General features: G+C 40.1%; 1 protein-coding gene across 1 annotated transcript in view; it reads left to right on the top strand.

The window, feature by feature from the left end:
* CTSO (cathepsin O) overlaps window positions 1–19,916 on the top strand; it is a 103,377-nt gene that overhangs the window by 15,391 nt on the left and 68,070 nt on the right. Inside the window, exons 2-3 of the mRNA XM_078676980.1 lie at window positions 10,283–10,397; window positions 13,665–13,798. Of these exons, the coding sequence (XP_078533106.1) occupies window positions 10,283–10,397; window positions 13,665–13,798 (249 nt within the window). The remainder of the gene's footprint in view (window positions 1–10,282; window positions 10,398–13,664; window positions 13,799–19,916) is intronic.

The raw sequence follows: 19,916 nt of genomic DNA, 5'->3' as shown, positions 1-19,916 counted from the left end.
ATAACCCCTACATATCAATTAATGAGGAACAATACGAGAGTCAGTTGTGTCACTTGCATAAATAATTAGCAAGAGAAAGAGAGAAGAGATCGAGACCCCTGCAACAATAGGGAGAGAAAAATTTAAGGAGAAGACACAAAGGGATATTGCTCTACAATGCATTGCGAAGCTAAATCCACATACCTATCCAAAGATCTCCATACCCCACTAGAAATAAAGGGTGAAACATGTTTCACCTCTACAGAAGAATGAGCCCCACGGAGAAAAGATACCCAAGCCCACCATGTATGTTAGGATATGGACCCAGAGGATTTCCAATCCGTTGGGATAATCTTAACCGCAATTGTCATCAATAAGTCTAGTAACTGAATATCTAAAGGATCCAACGGCAATGGTGATATTGTAGCCCATGGGCCCAACAAAATTAAAGGTAACGAGAGCTGAAACTGAATGTTAAAGATTAGCACGAGATGTTTGTGAACCAACTCCCAAAAAGGTTGGAGTAAAGAACATTCAAAAAACATATGTTTATGTGTACCAGCGGCTAAGTTACAACTCCAACAGAGATCATTATCCTTAAGTTTGAGGGAGTACAGACGTACCGGGGTCCAATGTAAAAGATTGAGAGAAATTATTTTAGACTGAATAAGAGAAGGAGCAATTTTATTACGTAGGGAAGATTTCTCAATAATTTTCCAAGTTTCCGGCGAAATATGTTTAAAAAGGTCATGGTCAAAATGATGTAGCCATTTCTGTTGTGTGACCGTATTCAACAAAGGCGGCGTGGTGGATAAAAATGTATATATTTTAGAGGCCACATGACCTGCTTTATGCCACATAGATAGAAGGGAAACTGTATGTGAATCCGGGTCAAAATGAACCATAGCTACAGCAACCTTTATTTTTAAAAATGTATAAAAATCTAAATCATTGGGAGAATACTGCCGAACTAAGAAAGAAAAAGGCAATGGCTCAGGATTTGAGTCATAAAGGTGTTTTAACCAACGTGATACCTTTGCTAGCCCAGTATTTCACTGTTGTCGAATCAAGATCAAGCTTAGTCTTAGGATTGTGCCACAAAGAAGACCATCGAGACTTATGAGTTGGCTTAGATACTTTTTTATCTATAGCCTTCAAGGCAGCGATGGTATCCAAAATAATACAACGAGAAAAAGGAATAGATAATGTGGACACAGTTAAAATGGAGGATGTAGGTAGATGAGAAGACAAATTTCGCTCAATAAACAACCACAGCGGAATATGTCGAGGATCTGTAGAAAACCAAAGAGCCCCTTGAGAGGCTAAGAATGCCACTTGGTATCGATCCCAATCTGGAAGATTACAACCTCCCATATCATAAGGTTTCCTCAAATGCTTATAGGCTATTCTGGCTCACTTATCGCTCCAGAGGAATTTTGAAGTGAGGGTATCAATTTCACGGAAGAAAGACGAAGACAACTTGACAGGAAGCATTGAGGACACAAAATTAATAATGAGAGTTATCATCATCTTCAAAGTTTGAAGACGTCGCCACCACGAAATATATTTTGGTGACCATGTATCCAACAATTGTCTAACTTTAACTAAAGTTTGAGATTCATTATACAAGACGGTGTCTGTTAAATTATGACAGAACCAAATCCCTAGATATTTAATGTGCTTTGATTGCCATTTAAAGCCAGCATTCCCCATGTGAGCAGGAAAACAATACGCGTTGAGAGGAAACATCTCCGTCTTATCTTTATTCAGAGTATACCCTGAAACACTAGAAAATACTTTAATGGTCTCGGAAATGGCAGGAATTGCATTAGCTATATCTTCAGAAAAGATGAGCACATCGTCTGCATAGGCAGCTGTTTTGATAGTGGTTGAACCAAATTGAAAGCCTTTAATGTCTTGATTAAGATTAAGTTGCCGAAGAAGAGGGTCAATAGATAGCAAAAAAAGAAGAGGAGATAACAGGCAACCTTGTCTAGTACCCTGACACAGATTAAAAAAGGAAGAGGTAGCTCCATCAACCCTGATATTTGCTCTAGATTCCGCGTACAAAGACATCACCATATCAACTCCAAGATTGTGAGACTGAAGCACTGCATGTAAAAACGGCCAAGAAACCCTATCAAAAGCCTTTTCGGCGTCGAGAGCAATGGCTACTGAAGGAAGGCTAGATAACTTTGCTTTCCCCAGGATATGGCAAAAAGCCCGGATATTATCCCTAGCCAACCTGCCCTAACAGAGCCAGTCTGCGATTTATTTTATTTATTTATTTATTTGTTGGGCTTTTAAAGTGCTACAGCTACCCAAATAGGGTTTCCCGGCGTTAACAAGATAGAAAACTGTTGAGCAGGTAATAATGCTCTGAAGAGAAGCAGGATTCAAATTATTGATTGAACAGCCAGGTCTTTATGGCTCTGCGAAACTGAACATAGCTTGTTTCTGTACGTAAGATAAAGGGAAGGGAATTCCATAACTTTGGTCCTAGAAACGAAAAGGACCTGCCCCCCATCCTAGCTAGCCGGACTTTAGGCATGCTGAAAAGGCCCTGAGATGAGGATCTCAAGCAGCGGGCAGGAGAGTAAGTGTGAACCAGAGATTGTAAATATCTCGGGGCAGTGCCGCATTTAATTCTGTGCATGAAACACAGAGTCTTAAACTTGACTCTGTTATCGATTCTGAGCCAGTGTAATCCTTAAGATGACCCGACATGCGTTCTCTTCTGGGACATTTGCACAGTAATCTGGCAGCGGCGTTTTGCACCAGCTGAAGGCGTCTCAAGACAGCCTGCGAAGATCCCAATAGAGGACATTGCCATAGTCTAACCGCGAGGCGATTAGGGCGTTGACTACAGACTTTTGTAAGTCTTCGGGTAGCATCCATATGATTTTCCTAAGCCATCTCAGGATGGTGAAACAAGTAGCTGTTAGATTCCTGACTTGAGGCTGCATGGTTAGGCCTTTGTCGATAATGATGCCTAAATTGCGCACCTGGCCCGACGGAGTGGGAAGGAAACCCATTTCTAGAGGCCAGTGTTTAGGGCTCCAAAATCAGGATTGGGGCCGAGTATTACAACCTCCGTTTTGCCGCCATTGAGCTTTACCAGGTTGTCCCTCATCCATGTTGCAATTTTGCTAAGACCTGCCTGCAGCGGGGAAGAGGAATCCCGATCTGCGTTAGAGAGTGAAAAAAATTATCTGCGAATCATCCGCATAGGTAAACCTGGTCAGGCCTTCCGATTCGGCGATCTGAGCCAGTGGGGTTACGTACAAGTTAAAAAGCAATGGCTGAGCACCGAGCCCTGAGGAACTCCATATGGGGACAGATGGATGTTAGAGGACCCAGTATTGGAAGTTATTTGAAATGGTCTTTGGGTCAGAAATGAAGCAATCCAGTTCAAGACCTTACTCCTAATGCCCATGGCAGAGAGGGACGTTAACAAGATGTTATGGGAGATGGTGTCGAATGTTGCGCTGAGATCGAGTAGAATAAGCGCAGCTGAGTCCCCTCTGTCTACCAAATAGCGCAGCTTTTCCGTCACCCCCAGCAGTGTTGTCTCCGTCGAAAACCCTGAACGGAAACCTGACTGCGAGGGATGGAGTATGTCATTAACTTCCGTAAAGTGGGCAAGATGGCAATGAAAATGTTTCTCCAAAACTTTGGAGAAAGCCGGCAGGAGGGAGACGAAAATTGGCCAGAATTTTAGGATCGGCCGTTGGTTTCTTCAACAGCGGCGAGACCATGGCATGTTTCCACGTGTTAGGGACCCTGGCTGTGGATAGGGACAGATTAAGTGCCTTGCAAATCACAGAAAGTTGCTGGGTATCCAGGAGTTTAAGAACTGAAGTTGGGAGAGGATCAGCTGGAGATCCAGATTTCAGTTTCCCTAGTATATCTTGCAGGCCTTGAACACTCATCTCAGGCCAGGAGATAAGAGGCTCATAGGACAGATCTGGCTGGAGGGAAGTAACCACCTCCACAAAGTCAGAAACAGAGTTCCTTGCAGCATGCCCCAGATGTTGTTTTGAGATGTCCGAATAAATGGCATCAATCTTACTAGTGAAAAATCGAGCCAATTCTTCACATTGGGCATTACTCAAGGGAAGGGGTTTAGCGATGGTTTGAGAGCCTGCTAAGTCTTTAACTAAGTTGAATAATGTTTTAGATTTATTTGTGGCTTCAGAAATGGTTTTCGCCACATACCCTGCTCTAGCTACAGCACAATCTTTGTGATAAAGCCTCAGTTCTTTCCTGTAATTCTGGCCCGCTGCTGGAGAATAATCTATCCTCCAGAGGCGCTCCAGACATTTACATTTAGACTTTACAGCTTTCAATGATTCGTTAAACCACAGTGCCGGAGTGTTGTGGGCCTTGACTTTCTTGTAGGAAGATGGCAGACAAGTGTCTATGGCTCCCAGGAGCCAGCTATTGGTCTTCATAGCTACTATCTCCATATCATCCGAGTCTACTACCTCGTCGAGTGGCACAGAGTCTAATGCGGATTTGAGACGATTCAAGTCCAGCTTCTTCCAGTTCCTTTTACCGTACTGGGCTGTTGAATGAGGGAAAATGGTAGTCGCAGGGGCGGACAGACTGAATTTAGTAAGAAAATGATCTGTCCAGTGTATGGGCAAGGCGGGAAGACATTGTAACATGGGAAGGCTGGAAAATATAGGGTCCAGTAGATGGCCACCTATGTGTGTGGCTCCTGTATTCCATAAAGTGAGGTTCATGGCTGCCAGGTCATCGATCAAATTTGTACCTGCGTTGTTCTGTGGGTTGTCGAGATGGATGTTAAGATCCCCTATGATAGAAAAGTTGCTAGAGTTTATCAGAAAAGACGCAATCAAATCAGAGAACTGCGTCGTCCAGGTTTGTATAGAGCCTGGCGGTCGATAAACCAGCAAACCGGTGAGCGTAAATTTAGGATGCAGTAAGAGTTTAAAAAGGGGTATCTCACAAGCATTCAAAGAGACTGGTTCAAGGGTGCATTGTAGTGATTTTTTAAATATGACTGCAATGCCACCCCCAGTTCTTTTTGGTCTGTCTATTCTAGCAATGGCATAATTTAACGGCAGGGCTTCTGCAATGTCTGGGCCAGCACTATCATTCAACCAGGTCTCCGTAAGAAACAAAGCGTCCAGTGAATCGTCGGACAAAAGGTCATAAATGTTCCTTTTATGTTTGCTTAAGGACCGGCAGTTTAAACTGCCAAAGAGCCAGGATTGAGACCGATGCCAGCAAAGCTGGGGAGTGTCGAGCTGGAAGTTACATGTAGAGCACAAGATGGAGCATTGCCTATCATTCTGAAGGATCAAACATTTCTGATTGACTGACCCTCGGAGTGCATGCAGCACGTCTGAAGGGTAGACCCTTCTGATCGGTGACTTTTGTCCAGGGAGTCGGGGCCCTGGGCCCTGCGATGGGTGAATAAGCGAAGGAATATATGGTTCCAGACGTTTGGCCAAAATCTTGGCAAACATTTTTGCTTCCATATTCAGAAGAGATATGGGGCAAAAATTCTTAGGTTACAAATGATCTTTACCCTCTTTAGGGATTACCACAATAGTAGCCTCAGCCGCAAAACCAGAGACCGACCCTGACGAAACAAAGTTATCAAAAACCTCTTTGCGACGAGATACTATAGATGGGTTTCCTATTCTTTTTTTATAAGACTTTTCTCCCATCTGGACCCGGAGCTTTCCCTGAGCGAGTGGCCTTAATAGCATGGATAATTTCTTCGGGATCAATCGGTTTCCCCAGCTTTACCCCATCAGCATCAGAAACAGTATGATTAGGAATCGAATTCAAGAATTGTTGGAATTGAGAGGATTGATTATGGGGAGTGTATAATTTGCTATAATATTCACGAAATACTTCAAGAATCTCTTTAGTTTGAAACTTCCTAGCTCCAAAACTGTCATTTATACAAGATATTTGCGCTGATCTAATATTAGAATCTTGATACTTTAACGTAGCCCCAAAACAATAGAGGAAGCATAGAGGTAATGATAGAATCACCCTCCTTACAGATTCGCTCAAACAAAAGGATTCTATCAATGTGTGCTGGTGATGAATTTTTTTAATTTTCAATTTTTATATATGAAAGTGCGGTACTAGGCTCTCTCTTAGATTGGTAAGACGAGGGCACTATGTGCTTTTAAAATACCCCATACAAACTAAGAATCCCTTAGTGTCATGCTTCATCATTGGGGTCTTCCCGTCCCTCTACGGGGCGGGGCATGCTATGACCTACGAGTTACATGGGAGCACTGATTTTATGACAGAAGGCTATGTGTTGGTGCAGTGTAGGTGATATCAGTGAAGTGTAGGGACCTAACTGTGTAAATAAAAAAGATTAAAAATTCCCTGGCTAGTAGAAAAAATATTTTTATTCGCTTCTCTGGCTGGGAATGTTAAAAAAGGGGTTATGTGGTAGAGCTATTAGCTGGCTACCTGGTCGACATGTTTCACAAGCAGTCCCCTACTGCTTGTTCATCAGGACCTCTGACGGTCCCTACTGGTTTTTACTCAGTTCTAAAGTCGTAAGCCTAAAGTCCTACAAACTGGTAGCAAAAATAGGCTATCAGTTTGAGCTTCAGGGCATGAGTTGGCCCTAAGTGAAGCGTAGTAGAATGAAATTGCATAAGCCAAAGTAGAATTCATATGCACTAATTTATATATCCTATTAGAGAAAAGCAACTAGAAATGAATAAGCAGTTAATAAGTTCATATACTGTCAGGCTACCTAATAACTGTGGAGAAAAAAAGAGTATGAAAACCATTGGTATGTTGTACAAAATATAAAAATAATGAAACAACATACTCAAGAACTAAATGTATACTATTAGTCTTGAAGACCCATGAAAAAAAAAGAAAAGTTCTGCATAATACACGTTCATAATAACAAGTATGGATAATACATAACGAACAATAAGTACTCAGACACACCCCTAGGAAGGAACGAGAGAGAATAAAATGATATTGACAACGAACAAAACATCAATACAACGAACAAAACATCAATACAATATATATATATATATATATATATATATATATATATATATATATATATATATATATATATATATATATATATATATATATATATATATACATACACTAAGCTATCCAAATAAGAAAATGAGAAAGGAAATTACTTTCCCTATAGAACTCATTAAACTAAGACATACCGAGGAACTAGAATTTAGAGCATAAAATGACAGTAGCCCCCAAGCAAGGCATAACAGAAAAGGAATGAGATAAAATACTATAAGAAAATATAGAGGAGAGAAGGAAAAACAGACCAAAGAAAACAATAAGAAAGAAAATAGTTGCTGGAGCTACAGACAGATAGACAAGTATAAATGCTATAGATATAATATCATCCTGTATCATGGAAGCAAGACCTGCAAAGGAAAAGTTAGGACATTCATAAATCTGCGAGTAGCAACAGATAAATCTCCTAAAGTGACAATAATCACCCTAGCTTATCACAGGAATACTAGCAATATGAATATAAGAAAAAGAACCATAAAAGCAATACTCCAGACATCAAACAAGAATTAATTAAGACCTAGATGGACCAGGAGAAGAACTAGATTCCATCTGGGACTCGGTCTGGTGATCCAAAAAGTTGGAAAGCTCAGAAGGATCATAGAACCTCTGAGTACGACCTCTGAAAGTTATTCGAAAACGTGAGGGACCAGCAAAGGAAAATGGAATGTTCATCTCCAGAAGTCGTCTTCGAAGGTTGAGAAATCCTTTCCGCCTGATGACAGTATCTCTAGCAAAGTCCTGAGATATAGCAATTCTGTGGCCTTCCCAATTAATTGCTTTAATTTTCCTCATTTGCTCAGTATGTTGATGTCTCAACAGTTTGAAGACCACCGGTCTAGGATGTGGTGAAAACTTTGGTCTAAATGTGGGAACCCTGTGTGCATGCTCTATTTCAAACTCTCTCTGAAAAGAAATATTCAGCACAGTAGGAATCCAATTGAGCATAAAGTCTAGCATTGCTGACGCGGTTTTCTCCGAGTCCTCTGATAAACCAAATATACGTAGATTACTTCTATGGTTCCTGTCTTCCTGCTCCGTAAGATCCCTCCGTAAAGCAATCAGGGAGCGCTCCATATTCTGCATAGATTTAGACTGTTGGTGTGTGGAATCCTCCACTACACTTATCCGAGGTTCCGCGTTTGAAACACGAAGCGCCAAGTTCTTGAAGTCATTCCTGATTGCTGCTACTTCAACCCGAAGTAAATCAGTATTTCTTTTAGTGCTCTGCGCAATATAATGAACAGCATTCAGGCAAGAGAGAATAGCATCTAACATAGTACCAGAATCTTTTAGGTGAAGTTTGCTTAGATCTCTTAAGATTTCCTTTAGAGTCTTTGGCTTTGGGAGAGAGACCCATATTGTCTGCCATTAGAAAACAAAGACAATAGAAATAGATGGGTCAGCACTCAGCGTATATCTGCTTTCCACTAAAGTAGTACCAGATGCCTCACTGGTAGATGGCAGCCTATTGGAGACCAACTAACTGTATGGGCAATCCTGGGCCTTAACATATAAGTCTCTAACTGCTCCGCACCGACCTGCTGAATGCAGCGCACACACCTTTACTCAGAATATAGAGGCGTAAAAGAGCAGCAGAAAGTCCAATTTCCTATTGCAGACCACATAAAACAGAATGGTGCATTTCAATGCCTGGTAAAGTTACTGAAATAATGCCAGAGAAGGAACAAGCATTTCGACTAGGCAAACATAATAAAGAAAATGCATGACGAAACTGGTACCCACTGCAGAAGATAGCTGTGACGAGGGCATTAAATAAATGAATAGTGCATCAAGCACAACGATGTGAAAATGGATAACAGGTGACTGAAATGCAATGCAGAAATTCAGCACCAGACGATAGTCAGTACTTATCGGTAGAGCGCCGCCGTTTCACTTGTGTTGTTCGCGCCGCCATTTTGAGGTTTGCTCCTGAGGTAACAGCAAGCACGGTGATTGTGCTGTCAAGATCGCACAGCAGCCGCTAAAAAACGAACACTCCTCCCGCATTCCACTGCCAGAATCTGTACTTCCTTTAGGCAATGAAGGTCTTGGTCACATAATTATTCACGTGACCTCCCAGCGACGTGGCGGAGCTCAAAAGAATGCGGCCATCTTGGCTGCTCGCAAGCCTAGCCCCCACAGCTAAATACTTTTGACCTTCTTCCAGAGGGGATAGATGTCCTCTTGTCAACCAGGGGTCCCTTGTCAAAAATATGTATATGCCTGTTATTGGGACAAATATGTGGCTTGGTGCAGTTCTCTGCCCGAAGGGAGTCTATCCGCAAAGATGTATGACACTTTGCTGTTTAATTTGTCCCTAACCTGGCAAGTTCATGCTCTGGGCACAGTTTAAAGGGTAGTTTTCTACTCTTTTGGCTTTTTTTTGCCAGATCGTCCCTTTTTGTTTGAGTCTGCAATTGCTATTTACTTGTTTGAAATTTTTACAATTCTTGCTCCACCATACCATCGGTGTAGTATGTGAGTGAGCTTCAAGCTCTTTGTGTTAGCATATGGTACACCACCTTCTTTCCAGACAAACAAATTATGAGAACACAGGCATCTTTCTTGGCTGAAGTTGTGATTGAGTTCCATGTTGGTTAAAACATCACCTTGCAAGCATCACCTTGCAGGAGTTGTGCCTATATAGACTCTGCATGTCAATTTTGGAGCTGAGTGGTGTTAGAGTGAAGATATAGGGTGTCACCTACCAGCACTCAGCGAAAATGTTCCCGATTTACTCTGATGCTGAGGGAAATATTCAAAAGGTGAGGAAACTGTAGCTCGCGTTACTGAGGTTAAGTAACTTGTTTGCTCAAACATTTGACTTAGGAACCTGTATGTATGTATAGTTGATGAACCATTTCCACCATGTCCTTAGTTTGTTGATAAAAGGTATATCTACTGAAAAGCAAATCAAATTATTTCTTTCACGAATGTATAAATAATATTTTGGATTAGGTATACACATGAGCATTTGTGTGTAATGTTTTAGATATGCTGGCTGTTTTGACTGTCTAAATACTGTTTGTAATTGTTCCAATTACTGGAGAGTCTTCAAACATTTTGAATGTGTTTACTTATCGGTTATTGGTAGAAACAGTTATTAGTAAAATTACTTTATTAATCTGAAAACAACACCTTGAAAAGCTAATTTACTCATCTACACTGGTTCATAAATCTCTGTTGGTATTAATAGATTGAGAATCTTAATATTTTATTTTTTCAGGCAAGTATACGAAGACAAATTCATTTAAATGCCAAGTCTCGATCATCTGGTGGCAATAACACTGCCTTTTATGGAATCAACCAGTTTTCCGATTTGTCACCTGAGGAGTTCAAAGGTAGCATTCATTTCTGTTCTTTGACAGCATTACTGTCTGCTAATTGAAATATTCTAAGATTTTAAGCATCTACCATTGCCACTGAGTGAGCAGTATCTCTTAAGAATTTATAAAGCCTCAATTCTGCATAACTATTATTCTGTCATCTATGGCTTCTTTTTTTACTAAAGTCTGAGGTGGGTTGTTACTTCACCAGACAAGACCACTCCCTATAGCAAAGCAGAGTTCATTCCTTGAGCCCACTTCACTGTCTCATTTTTAGGTTGAGCCCTGAGCCATTGCGCAAGCGCTGCTCTGGAGTTGATCTGTGGTAGTTTACTAAGTGAGGGAAGCCCCGCCCATCTTTTTCATTGGCTTGTGTCTTTGTCCTTCCTAAATTCTGCCTTCCAATTTGTTTATTGGCTTGTTAGTCCCTCCTTATGACGTCCATGTCATCATTTGTATCCTTCCATGGCTATTGGCCCCTTTACTTCGAGTGCTGCACGGTTTGTGTTATTTAAATTGTAAGCACTATTTTCTTTAATGAGGTTCTCTTAATACCCCTGCCTTTTGCCCCCCTTCCGCAGTCCGTGCCTTCTCGCCCTCTGGCCCCCGCACTGCCGTTTGCAATGCAATAGGTCTTCCGTAAATGCGAGTCCTATTGCATTGCAATGTTGACGAGCTTCTTATTGACTGATATATTTTTATAAATTCTAACAACTGTTCATAGAGCAGAAAATGTTCGCTTTATGACCATGCCCCAAACAATCTAATTACAACATCACTGTCCAGGAGAAATGTGGTGAGTAATAGTGCAAACAGAAAATGCACATATTTCACGAGGAGGGTTGAGTGGGAGGAAGATGCAGAAATACAATGTATTGTTCTCTTTCTTCTTATTGGCTTTCTCGTCATACAAGCATAAAACAAGTATTGCAAGCTGTTTACTTATAGCACGTACTGGAAGCAGGGAGCTATGATTCTGTCTCCTAGTCCACAAAAGTAACTGATATGGGTCCAGGGCAGGGGAAAGACCACCCATGTGTTAGCAGGACAACTTTATGACAGTAAGAGTGCTGGTCTTTGCAGGTGCCCTTCCTCCACCGATCTACGGAACAATTGGAGTTTCACGAGGTCGTGCAGTCGATCCAGTCTGCTGTGGAAATTTTGTACAGTAGATCCAAAGCCTTATCTCCCTGCTCTGCACCAGTTTTGGTGGACTCTGTTCTCCGGGTGGAGTCCAGCCCATTGCACATCAGGCCTGCCACCACCAGTTCTGGCTACTTCCTTTTGTTCACATACACTTCTTAACAGGGCCAGGGGTAAATGAAGGGAATTACAAAACCACCCATTCCAAGGATGCCAAACCTGCAGATTCCAGTTACTTAAAAGGTTGGCTCATTGGTGCTGCCACCTAATATAGGGCTTCATCAGGCAGTCACAGGCTGGCTCAGTTCCCCCCAAGAACCCGGACATCTGTTATTCAGCGCCAAGATGCCTTTTACAAATACACAGGTTATGTTGTATCCCAAGAAGTAGCAGCCTAACAGAATAAAACAATGCCAAAAAAGAATGTGCACCATGAAAATCTGGACTGTTTATTTACTGTTTGTCCAGAACCAATAGAATGCAGAATGCATACTGTCTTAGGTGTTTACTTATGGGTGATACGTTTAATGGGGGAGAGCTCTATGAATTATATTTTGGTTCACAGTGTCACTTGAGATGCTAAATCACCTCAGAATTGAGCATAAATGTGAATGAGGAAGACTAATAGGATTCACTGCGGATGTGATGAGCTCACTATTGCTTTCAGTGATCATGACTAGGCAACTTTCAGGGCCTCAGACTAAAGACACCAAAGGGTAATTTGACTGAGCACAGCTTAAACACTTTTCACATTCAGTACCTCTGTCAAGGATGGTGTGAACTCAACGTTGTTTACATTGACTTGAAGTACATTAAAACCGATAAAGTTAGCTTGATTGACCTTTCATGTTAGTACTGCAGATATTTATTCTTAAAATTCTAGTCGACACTTCAGAATCCACACACCGCCTATAACATAAGTTCAAATGAGAATGCTTGTGATGTTAATATTGTGCCGTTCATTGCAGTATTTAGGAAAAGGCGGGGCTAGTTAAAGTATTTATCAATACTGTGTCTATTCCCTGTGAATAAAACACATCAGATCTTTATCACTGGCATAGTCTCTTGTGAAAGACTCCATTAAAAGAGAGAAGGCTGTCTTTGGATGAATATGTACTCTGCTCCAGGACATAAGGATATGTACTCTACATCAAAAAATAAAGATATACATACGCACACGCACACACACACACTACTGCAAACAGAAGCCATCATATACTCCTCCTGAACAAAAAGAATGTACACCACCCCAGAACAGAAGTATATGTACACTGCTCTAAATTAGTGACCATTTATAGTTGGGCTCTGTCCCAACATTTCCAGCTGCTACACAATAAGGAATACACATACAAGTCTTTTTTCATATATATTAAACAAGGAATGAGTTGGAGGTAACCTTCCACAAACTCTTCTAATGTATACTACATTTTATGCTTTACATACTACATGCCACAGGTACAGGTTCTGCGAAAGCATAGTGCGTGCTCTATAAAACCCTCATCTGCTAATGCTGCTTAGCCGCAACACCGCTGACGCTCGTAGAACCGATGCAGAATGACCTCGCGTGGCCTCACCAACTTAAACCATGTACACCACAGGCTCCCACTAGCCAGGGGACAAGAGGGTGCCAAATGGACCGGCACCACAAACACAGGCCAATGGCTCTCCTTGGCTGGGCCCAGTTCCAAGACCAGAACCTCTACGGTCCTCTCGAACACTTTTGGCCCGCCTACTTAACCAGTTTGACAGACCACATGCTGACTGCCTGGCGGATCAAAATCCACTAGAAGCAGCAGCCCTGTTTAGAATTAGCCCCACCTGGCCAAACCATCAGTCTCTACCATGCCTCTGAGCTACAAAGCCACTCTTCCATATAGACCTATCCCTTTCATTTTACCACTGAACCTAGTTCCACTGTAGTTCTTGCTAAAAAGCGGTATACTTGCTTCTCTTTTAGGTTCTAGTGCGGCCTTATAAAGAATTTAAATATGTTATGCTTATCTCTAATAACTATTTACTTAGAAACATTGTAGAACTGCCCTCATCCAACGTAACTACAGTTTTCCATTTGCAAAGTTATGTGACTAGTATCTCAGAAGCACTTGCATAACATTTTTCTTGTTTGTAAATTATCTTTAGCAACCTTCCTAAGAAGCTTTTCTACCAAAATACCCTTGTCACACGCAACAGAGAATTTTAAAGCAACACCTTTACCTAAAAGATTTGACTGGAGAGAAGCCAGTGTTGTAACTGCAGTGAAAGATCAGCAGTCGGTAAGTTATTACTTTTATGCTCTGTTTATTTAGCATCGCTAGAAAAGAAAAATATATATATATTTAAACACCTCCAAAGGAACATTGCGCACTAACAAGCTGCTTTTAATCTTTTATTTTTGCTTGCAACACCGACAAATGCGTTTGGCCTTCCTCAACGTCAGTTTCCATCTTTTTCTTTTCACTTTATATTACAAAAAATCTCTCTCAAAACAAATGTCATTAGACAGCATTCCTCAGATTAAGCATGAACATTAACTATGGACTATGCATTAATTTGCTCACATATTCATGAATTACACGGCGGCCATTTTGTAATATCTATTTGTATCACTTTTCATGCCTGCCAAGAAGATTTATTTTTATAAACACACATAGATATATATTTGTGTATGTGTCTAGCATCAATCAAACCCTCAGGTAGATTATAATACCGCATTCCTCTAAAAAATTATACATATAACAAATTCATTCATTTTGAAGCATTCATTTCCCCCGTCTGCTTACTCAAATTCATTAATTTACAATCAAGCCCTGGGTGGGCATACATTAAAGAAATATACAACAATAAAGCATTAAAGCAAAATTCTCTGTTGCACCACCTATTATTTAAATTCATGCATTGGTAATCAAGCCCTGAATGGGCTGCATTTTACCGAAAGAAAATGTTACGATTATCTTCTATATTGGATGGATTCTAATTCATAATTGTTTATAATTTCATTTTTCAAATCACAAACCGTTTGGATATCTCCGGTGTTGTTCTGGATCAAAGAGAATTGGATGCCGCTATCATCTTACTCTAAATAAGTCGGTCAATGTATGAATGTGAAAATTTGAAAATGTGACCACTCAAAAGAATCTGGGTGAATAAGTTTTCTCCTGGTTAGCTTATATGGGTCCATACTTCCTCCTCACTGTTAAGGCCCCATGGTGTGCGTGTTCTAAGCTCCACTAAATATCTGGATTCCAATTGCCTGAGATATTTGACCCTGTCCCCTCCTCTGTCTTTGCGTGGCATCTGGCCAATGCTGAAGAAACGTAATAGTTCGCTTCTGCTTTGATGTGATTCTGCGAAATGCCGCGAGACAGGGTAAGTGTCATCTTTGTTATTGCCCAGGCGTGTTCCAACACTCACTTCTTGGCAGGATGAACCGTACTTCTAATATATTTTTTGTCACATGGACACACCAGGCAATATATCACAACGTTTGAATTGCAGTTCAAGAGTTTCATTATTTTTCTCTTCCCTTTTTCCAGGAATCTCATAATCTTTCACCTTTGAGCTACTTCTACACCCCTTACACCAAGTACATGGAAAAAATCCTATTATTTCTGGCTGTTACCTCTTTTTCCATGAAATGGCTTTGCACTAATAAATCGTTTAATAATGTGCTTTTCCTGTAAGTGATATCTGGTCTACATGATAGTTTTACTTAATACTGTATCTTCCTGCAAAATACACCAATGTTTCTGAACCAGCCCTCTGCTTTGTCCTTAATTCTCCAAGATATTTAAAATTAATCTTGTTGCAGTTCCTTCTTCTCTCATTTGACCTCTTCTAGTGGTCAATAGATCCTGTCTATTCTTATCTTGTACCTTAATTGCAGCTTCCCTCAAGAAGCTGTTCGAATATCCTCTTTCTTCGAATCTACTACAAACTTCCCTTTCTGCATCTCTGAAATCAGTTTCCTCAGTAACTCACTGTAAGTGATGCTGTTCACCAATTTACGTGGATGTTGGCTCTGCGTATGCAAAATTGCATTGCCTGCTGTTGGTTGTCTATACAGCTTGGTACATAGTTATCTTTTACGAATACCACTAGATATAAAAATGGCACTTTGTCTTGCTTGTTTGGCTAGAGAATTTCAAATTGAATTCATTTTCATCAAGAATTGCTATGTATCTTTCAGCTTCTTCCTGAGTACCTTGCCAGATGACAAAAAGGTCATCAATATATCTAGCCCAGAAAGCCACCTTAATGACCCATTGTTCTTTGGGCTCCGACCAGGCCACGTGCTTCTCCCGTCAACCCACAAAAAGATTTGCATAACTGGGGGAGAAACACATGCCCATGGTGGCCCCCTGTGTCTGGAGGTATAATTGTCCTTCAAATATTTTTTTCTTATATATTGAGACAAAAGGGAACCATTTGTAGCAATATGTTTTGTTCATAATATTTGAGTGGTCTGCTTTTCAGAAACAATTCCAGTGCTTTTCATCCTTGTTCGTGTTTGATGCGCGTGTAAAGACTGATAATGTCCATTGTGATCAGAATAAAATCTTCCTCCCACTGTATATCATGATTCTTATAAAATCACTAGTATCCTGAATATAAGAACTTTGGTCTTTAACAAAGGAAGACAGAATTGAATCCACATATATAGATGTTTTCTCCAAAATACCCCATTTTGAAGAAACAATCGATCATCCTGGGGGCCTTTCACTGTTCTTATGAATTTTCGGTATGTGATAGAAAGTTAGTAGGATAGGATAATCCACTTTGAGAAATTTGTACTCTTCTTCATCCAGAGTTCCTTTAGCTCTCCAACTCCCTATCATCTGGTAAAATGCTTCCACGCTGGTGTTGTACTGTTTTCTTGTAATCAGTGCATAGCTGTCAGTGTCACTTAGAAGTCGTAGTGCTTCACGTTGATAGTCCTCCTTATTGAATACCACTACGTTTCCCCCCTTAATGGAGGGTTTGATGACTAATGAAGTGTCCCTTCTTAGGGATGTTAGGCCATCCCATTGTTTTTTGTTGAGAATATACTTCATTTTAGATTCCTTGGTCTTGATTCTAAGATTGTCCAACTCCCTAATGACGGTATCATGGAAGCAATCATTGACGTCATATGGAGTCTTGGGTATAAACCTAGATTTCACTTTGAATATACTTTTGCGTCTCCGTTGTTGGATTTCTGCCTGGTCCAAGAATTCTAATACTCTTTCCTCCTCCTGATCCTCAACTGGTATCGGTAATCCTTGTAATTCATGTAAAATTCCTAAAGTTTCTATGTTATTTCCAGTTAGCATGTTTGTAGGGGTTCCTTTTATTGCTTTTCTTTATTTCCTTGGTTCTTGTCCATTGCATGTGGATCTTCCTCAGTTTTAATTTTCTCACATAGCAATACAAGTCTATGCGTGTAATCCCATTTTGTGGTGGGACAAATTGTAAGTCCTTTTCGAAGTACTCCAATTTCCACTGTTGATAATTCCCGATTAGAAAGATTGACCACTGTTTGAATTTCTTGATTCGTTTGCAATAACCCCCTCTGTTACTTCTGGTTACCCCTTTTTTGTGCTGTTTGGTTTCCTTCCCATTGATCCTCGTCTACTTTTGCTTTTCCTTGTTCCGGAGGACGTGATCTTTGAGGAAATTTCCGCCATGATTATTTTAGTGAGATTCCTGTGGAAAATTTCCCATTCCACTTGCTTCTAATCTTGGAGTTCCCCTTGCAGCTTCTGCTTCAGATAGATCTGGTTCAACTTCTGATTCTGAAGTATCTCTGGCACCGATTACATTGGTTGTTCTCAAATTTCTTGTTTCTTGTAAAGATTTGCGTGGGGCATTATATATATATATATATATATATATATATATATATATATATATATATATATATATATATATATATATATATGACTCTTCCTGACTCGTAACTCCTCTGATCACGGGCAAATTTGCTTTGTTTCCCTTGTTTTATTTTGTTCTCATATGTTATTAAACGTGTCTTCATTTGCTGTCTCAGGCGTTCTGCTTGTTCTTCGTCTGCATCCTTCTTTATATTCTCTTCCAATTTCTGGATCTCCTCCAACAATTTACTTCCATCACTTTTTTGGGTACTTGATAAGAATTTGCACCATACCTTGCAGATTGTGTAGTGAAGTGCTCCCTTTCCCTCAAGAGATTGGGGTATGGATTTTCATGGGATGGAATAGTATTAATCCTTACCCCCCTGGGGATCCTGTTGACTTCCAAATAGCACTGTAAAGTCGCTGCTTCCCACCACTTTCTAATTTCTTTATCGTACACCTGTTATAAAGTAAAAAATAATCTCTTTAAACTGTTCGGTTCAATTCCTCCTGTTTGTACATTTCCTTCCATCCTGCTGCCAGAAGTAAATATATATCCTACTACTGGGTAGTTCTAGTTAGGACCTAGTTTCCTTAAGAGAAGCATTTTGGACTTGCCTATAACATTGGTGTCGTTTGACCAAGCTGTATGAAATTTTGCCAACAAAGTGTCACAGTGGGCACTATTGTTATGCAAAGTTTGGGGGGTTCGAGAATTTGGGTTGCAGAATAAGGTTGTGTTTGTAATGTTAATTTCCATAGGAAACTTTAGCGACCTCTAAAGCTCGAACCACTGAACGGACTTTCACCAAATTTGGCAGGGAGGTAGATGTCGGTTCAAGGAAGTGCCTTTTGCTTATTTGGTGTAAAGTTGTTCAGTAGTTTTTGAAGAATGTAAGTAACAATTTATAGTGATATCTCTGGCTGAGGATATTTTGCTAAGTTTTTGAGATGAATCACCGATGCATGCGCCAACGGGAATGTTCTGATTGGCTGGACGCAACCTGAATAGAAAGTTGCGACTGCCATTTTTTTTCTATCGGGAACGGTTCCTGGGGATGAAAATCTGTGTGAAATCCCACATAAGGGGTCAGGGTTTTTTTTAATCGCATGCAACATTTGCGGCGATACCGTGACCGCTAGCGTGACCCTTCTCCCCTGTGTATCATCGCATGGAAATCGCAACTATCAACGTCATCGCGAATATTGGTGAAAATATGAAAATATATATCAATGATTCATTAATATGCATTGTTATAGAGCTACTGCAATGGTTAGAATGAATGATATAGTTATCATTTTTTTATGTGGTGATGGCTATTAAATTCCTGCTTTTGCTTTCTGCATTCCCGATGTAACCACGGGGATCACGATGTCCAATGTCATCGCAATCTCCGGCCTCACCACGAAAACGGAAAATAGGTTTTAGAGAAAGTTGTTCTAGAAATACACAAAAAAAATTAGATTGAAATGTACAGTAATAAACCTCTAGTGTGTAAAATGCTGTAATGTGTGTGCATATATGTGTTTTCACTTTATGGAAAAGACGTGATTGTCGCGATTAACGATGTCATTGCACCATCTTGCGTTAATGTGAAAACAGAAAATAGGTCTGCAAGATGGTTTGTCAAGAAACTTAGTACAACATATAAATATGAGTTTAAACATGCTTTGAAAGAAGTACGAATATAGTAATATTTGTAGGGCAATGTTCAGAATGGATTTTTTTTACATATTATTTTTAGATGTGTTGGTGGGTCATTGAATGTTTGCTTCAAATTTCCATTTTTGCAGATGTGTCCATGGGGATCGCGACGTCGCTAAGATCCCAAAAAACGAAAGAGAAAAATAAATCTCCACAATGTTTCAGAGAGAGAGGGAGAGAGAGAGAGAGAGAGAGAGGAGAGAGAGAGATAACACACACACATATATATCTATCATGTGACATATATATAATCATGTGATGCGCTTAGTTTCCGGGGAACTCTTTAAAAACTCTCAAAATGTGCACAATTGACTATAGAGATAGCCAGACCAGGTTAGTGAATACCGAAGACAGAATAAAAAGGAAAAGACCTATAAACCTAGTATTCTCAAAGTATAAATACTATTGCCAGACAGTGCTGCAATATTGAATAAATACTTAAAAACCATAATGCATAGGTCTATTAAAAAATGTGCAACTGCATCCTATAAGTATGAAGAAAACTGATAATAAGGCAATCACAGATAATCATATGACATCTCATACTGTCGAAGTATACTGGATTACTAGATATGCAAATAGGCAGGATACAAAAAAATAATAATAGTATATATGGCAGTTCGGCTAGCACGAAACTTAATAGCATACAGTACAGAATATCAAAGAGTCACATTGTTCAGAAAATAAGCTATAAATAACCAATACCGTAGATGAGATATATTTTCACTGAAAAAAACACAGGCTTTAGGGACGTTACAGTTAGGCTGACATTTCACTCGTACTAAACCAGAGCAATTCGGCTGTTATAGTTAGCTGAGCAATTATGTGTTAGTATCT

The sequence above is a fragment of the Lissotriton helveticus genome, chromosome 2_1, assembly GCF_964261635.1.
Source record: "Lissotriton helveticus chromosome 2_1, aLisHel1.1, whole genome shotgun sequence".
Lineage (NCBI taxonomy): Eukaryota > Metazoa > Chordata > Amphibia > Caudata > Salamandridae > Lissotriton > Lissotriton helveticus.
Note: the sequence above shows the minus strand (reverse complement) of the source record. Positions and strands in the feature narration are given on the sequence as shown.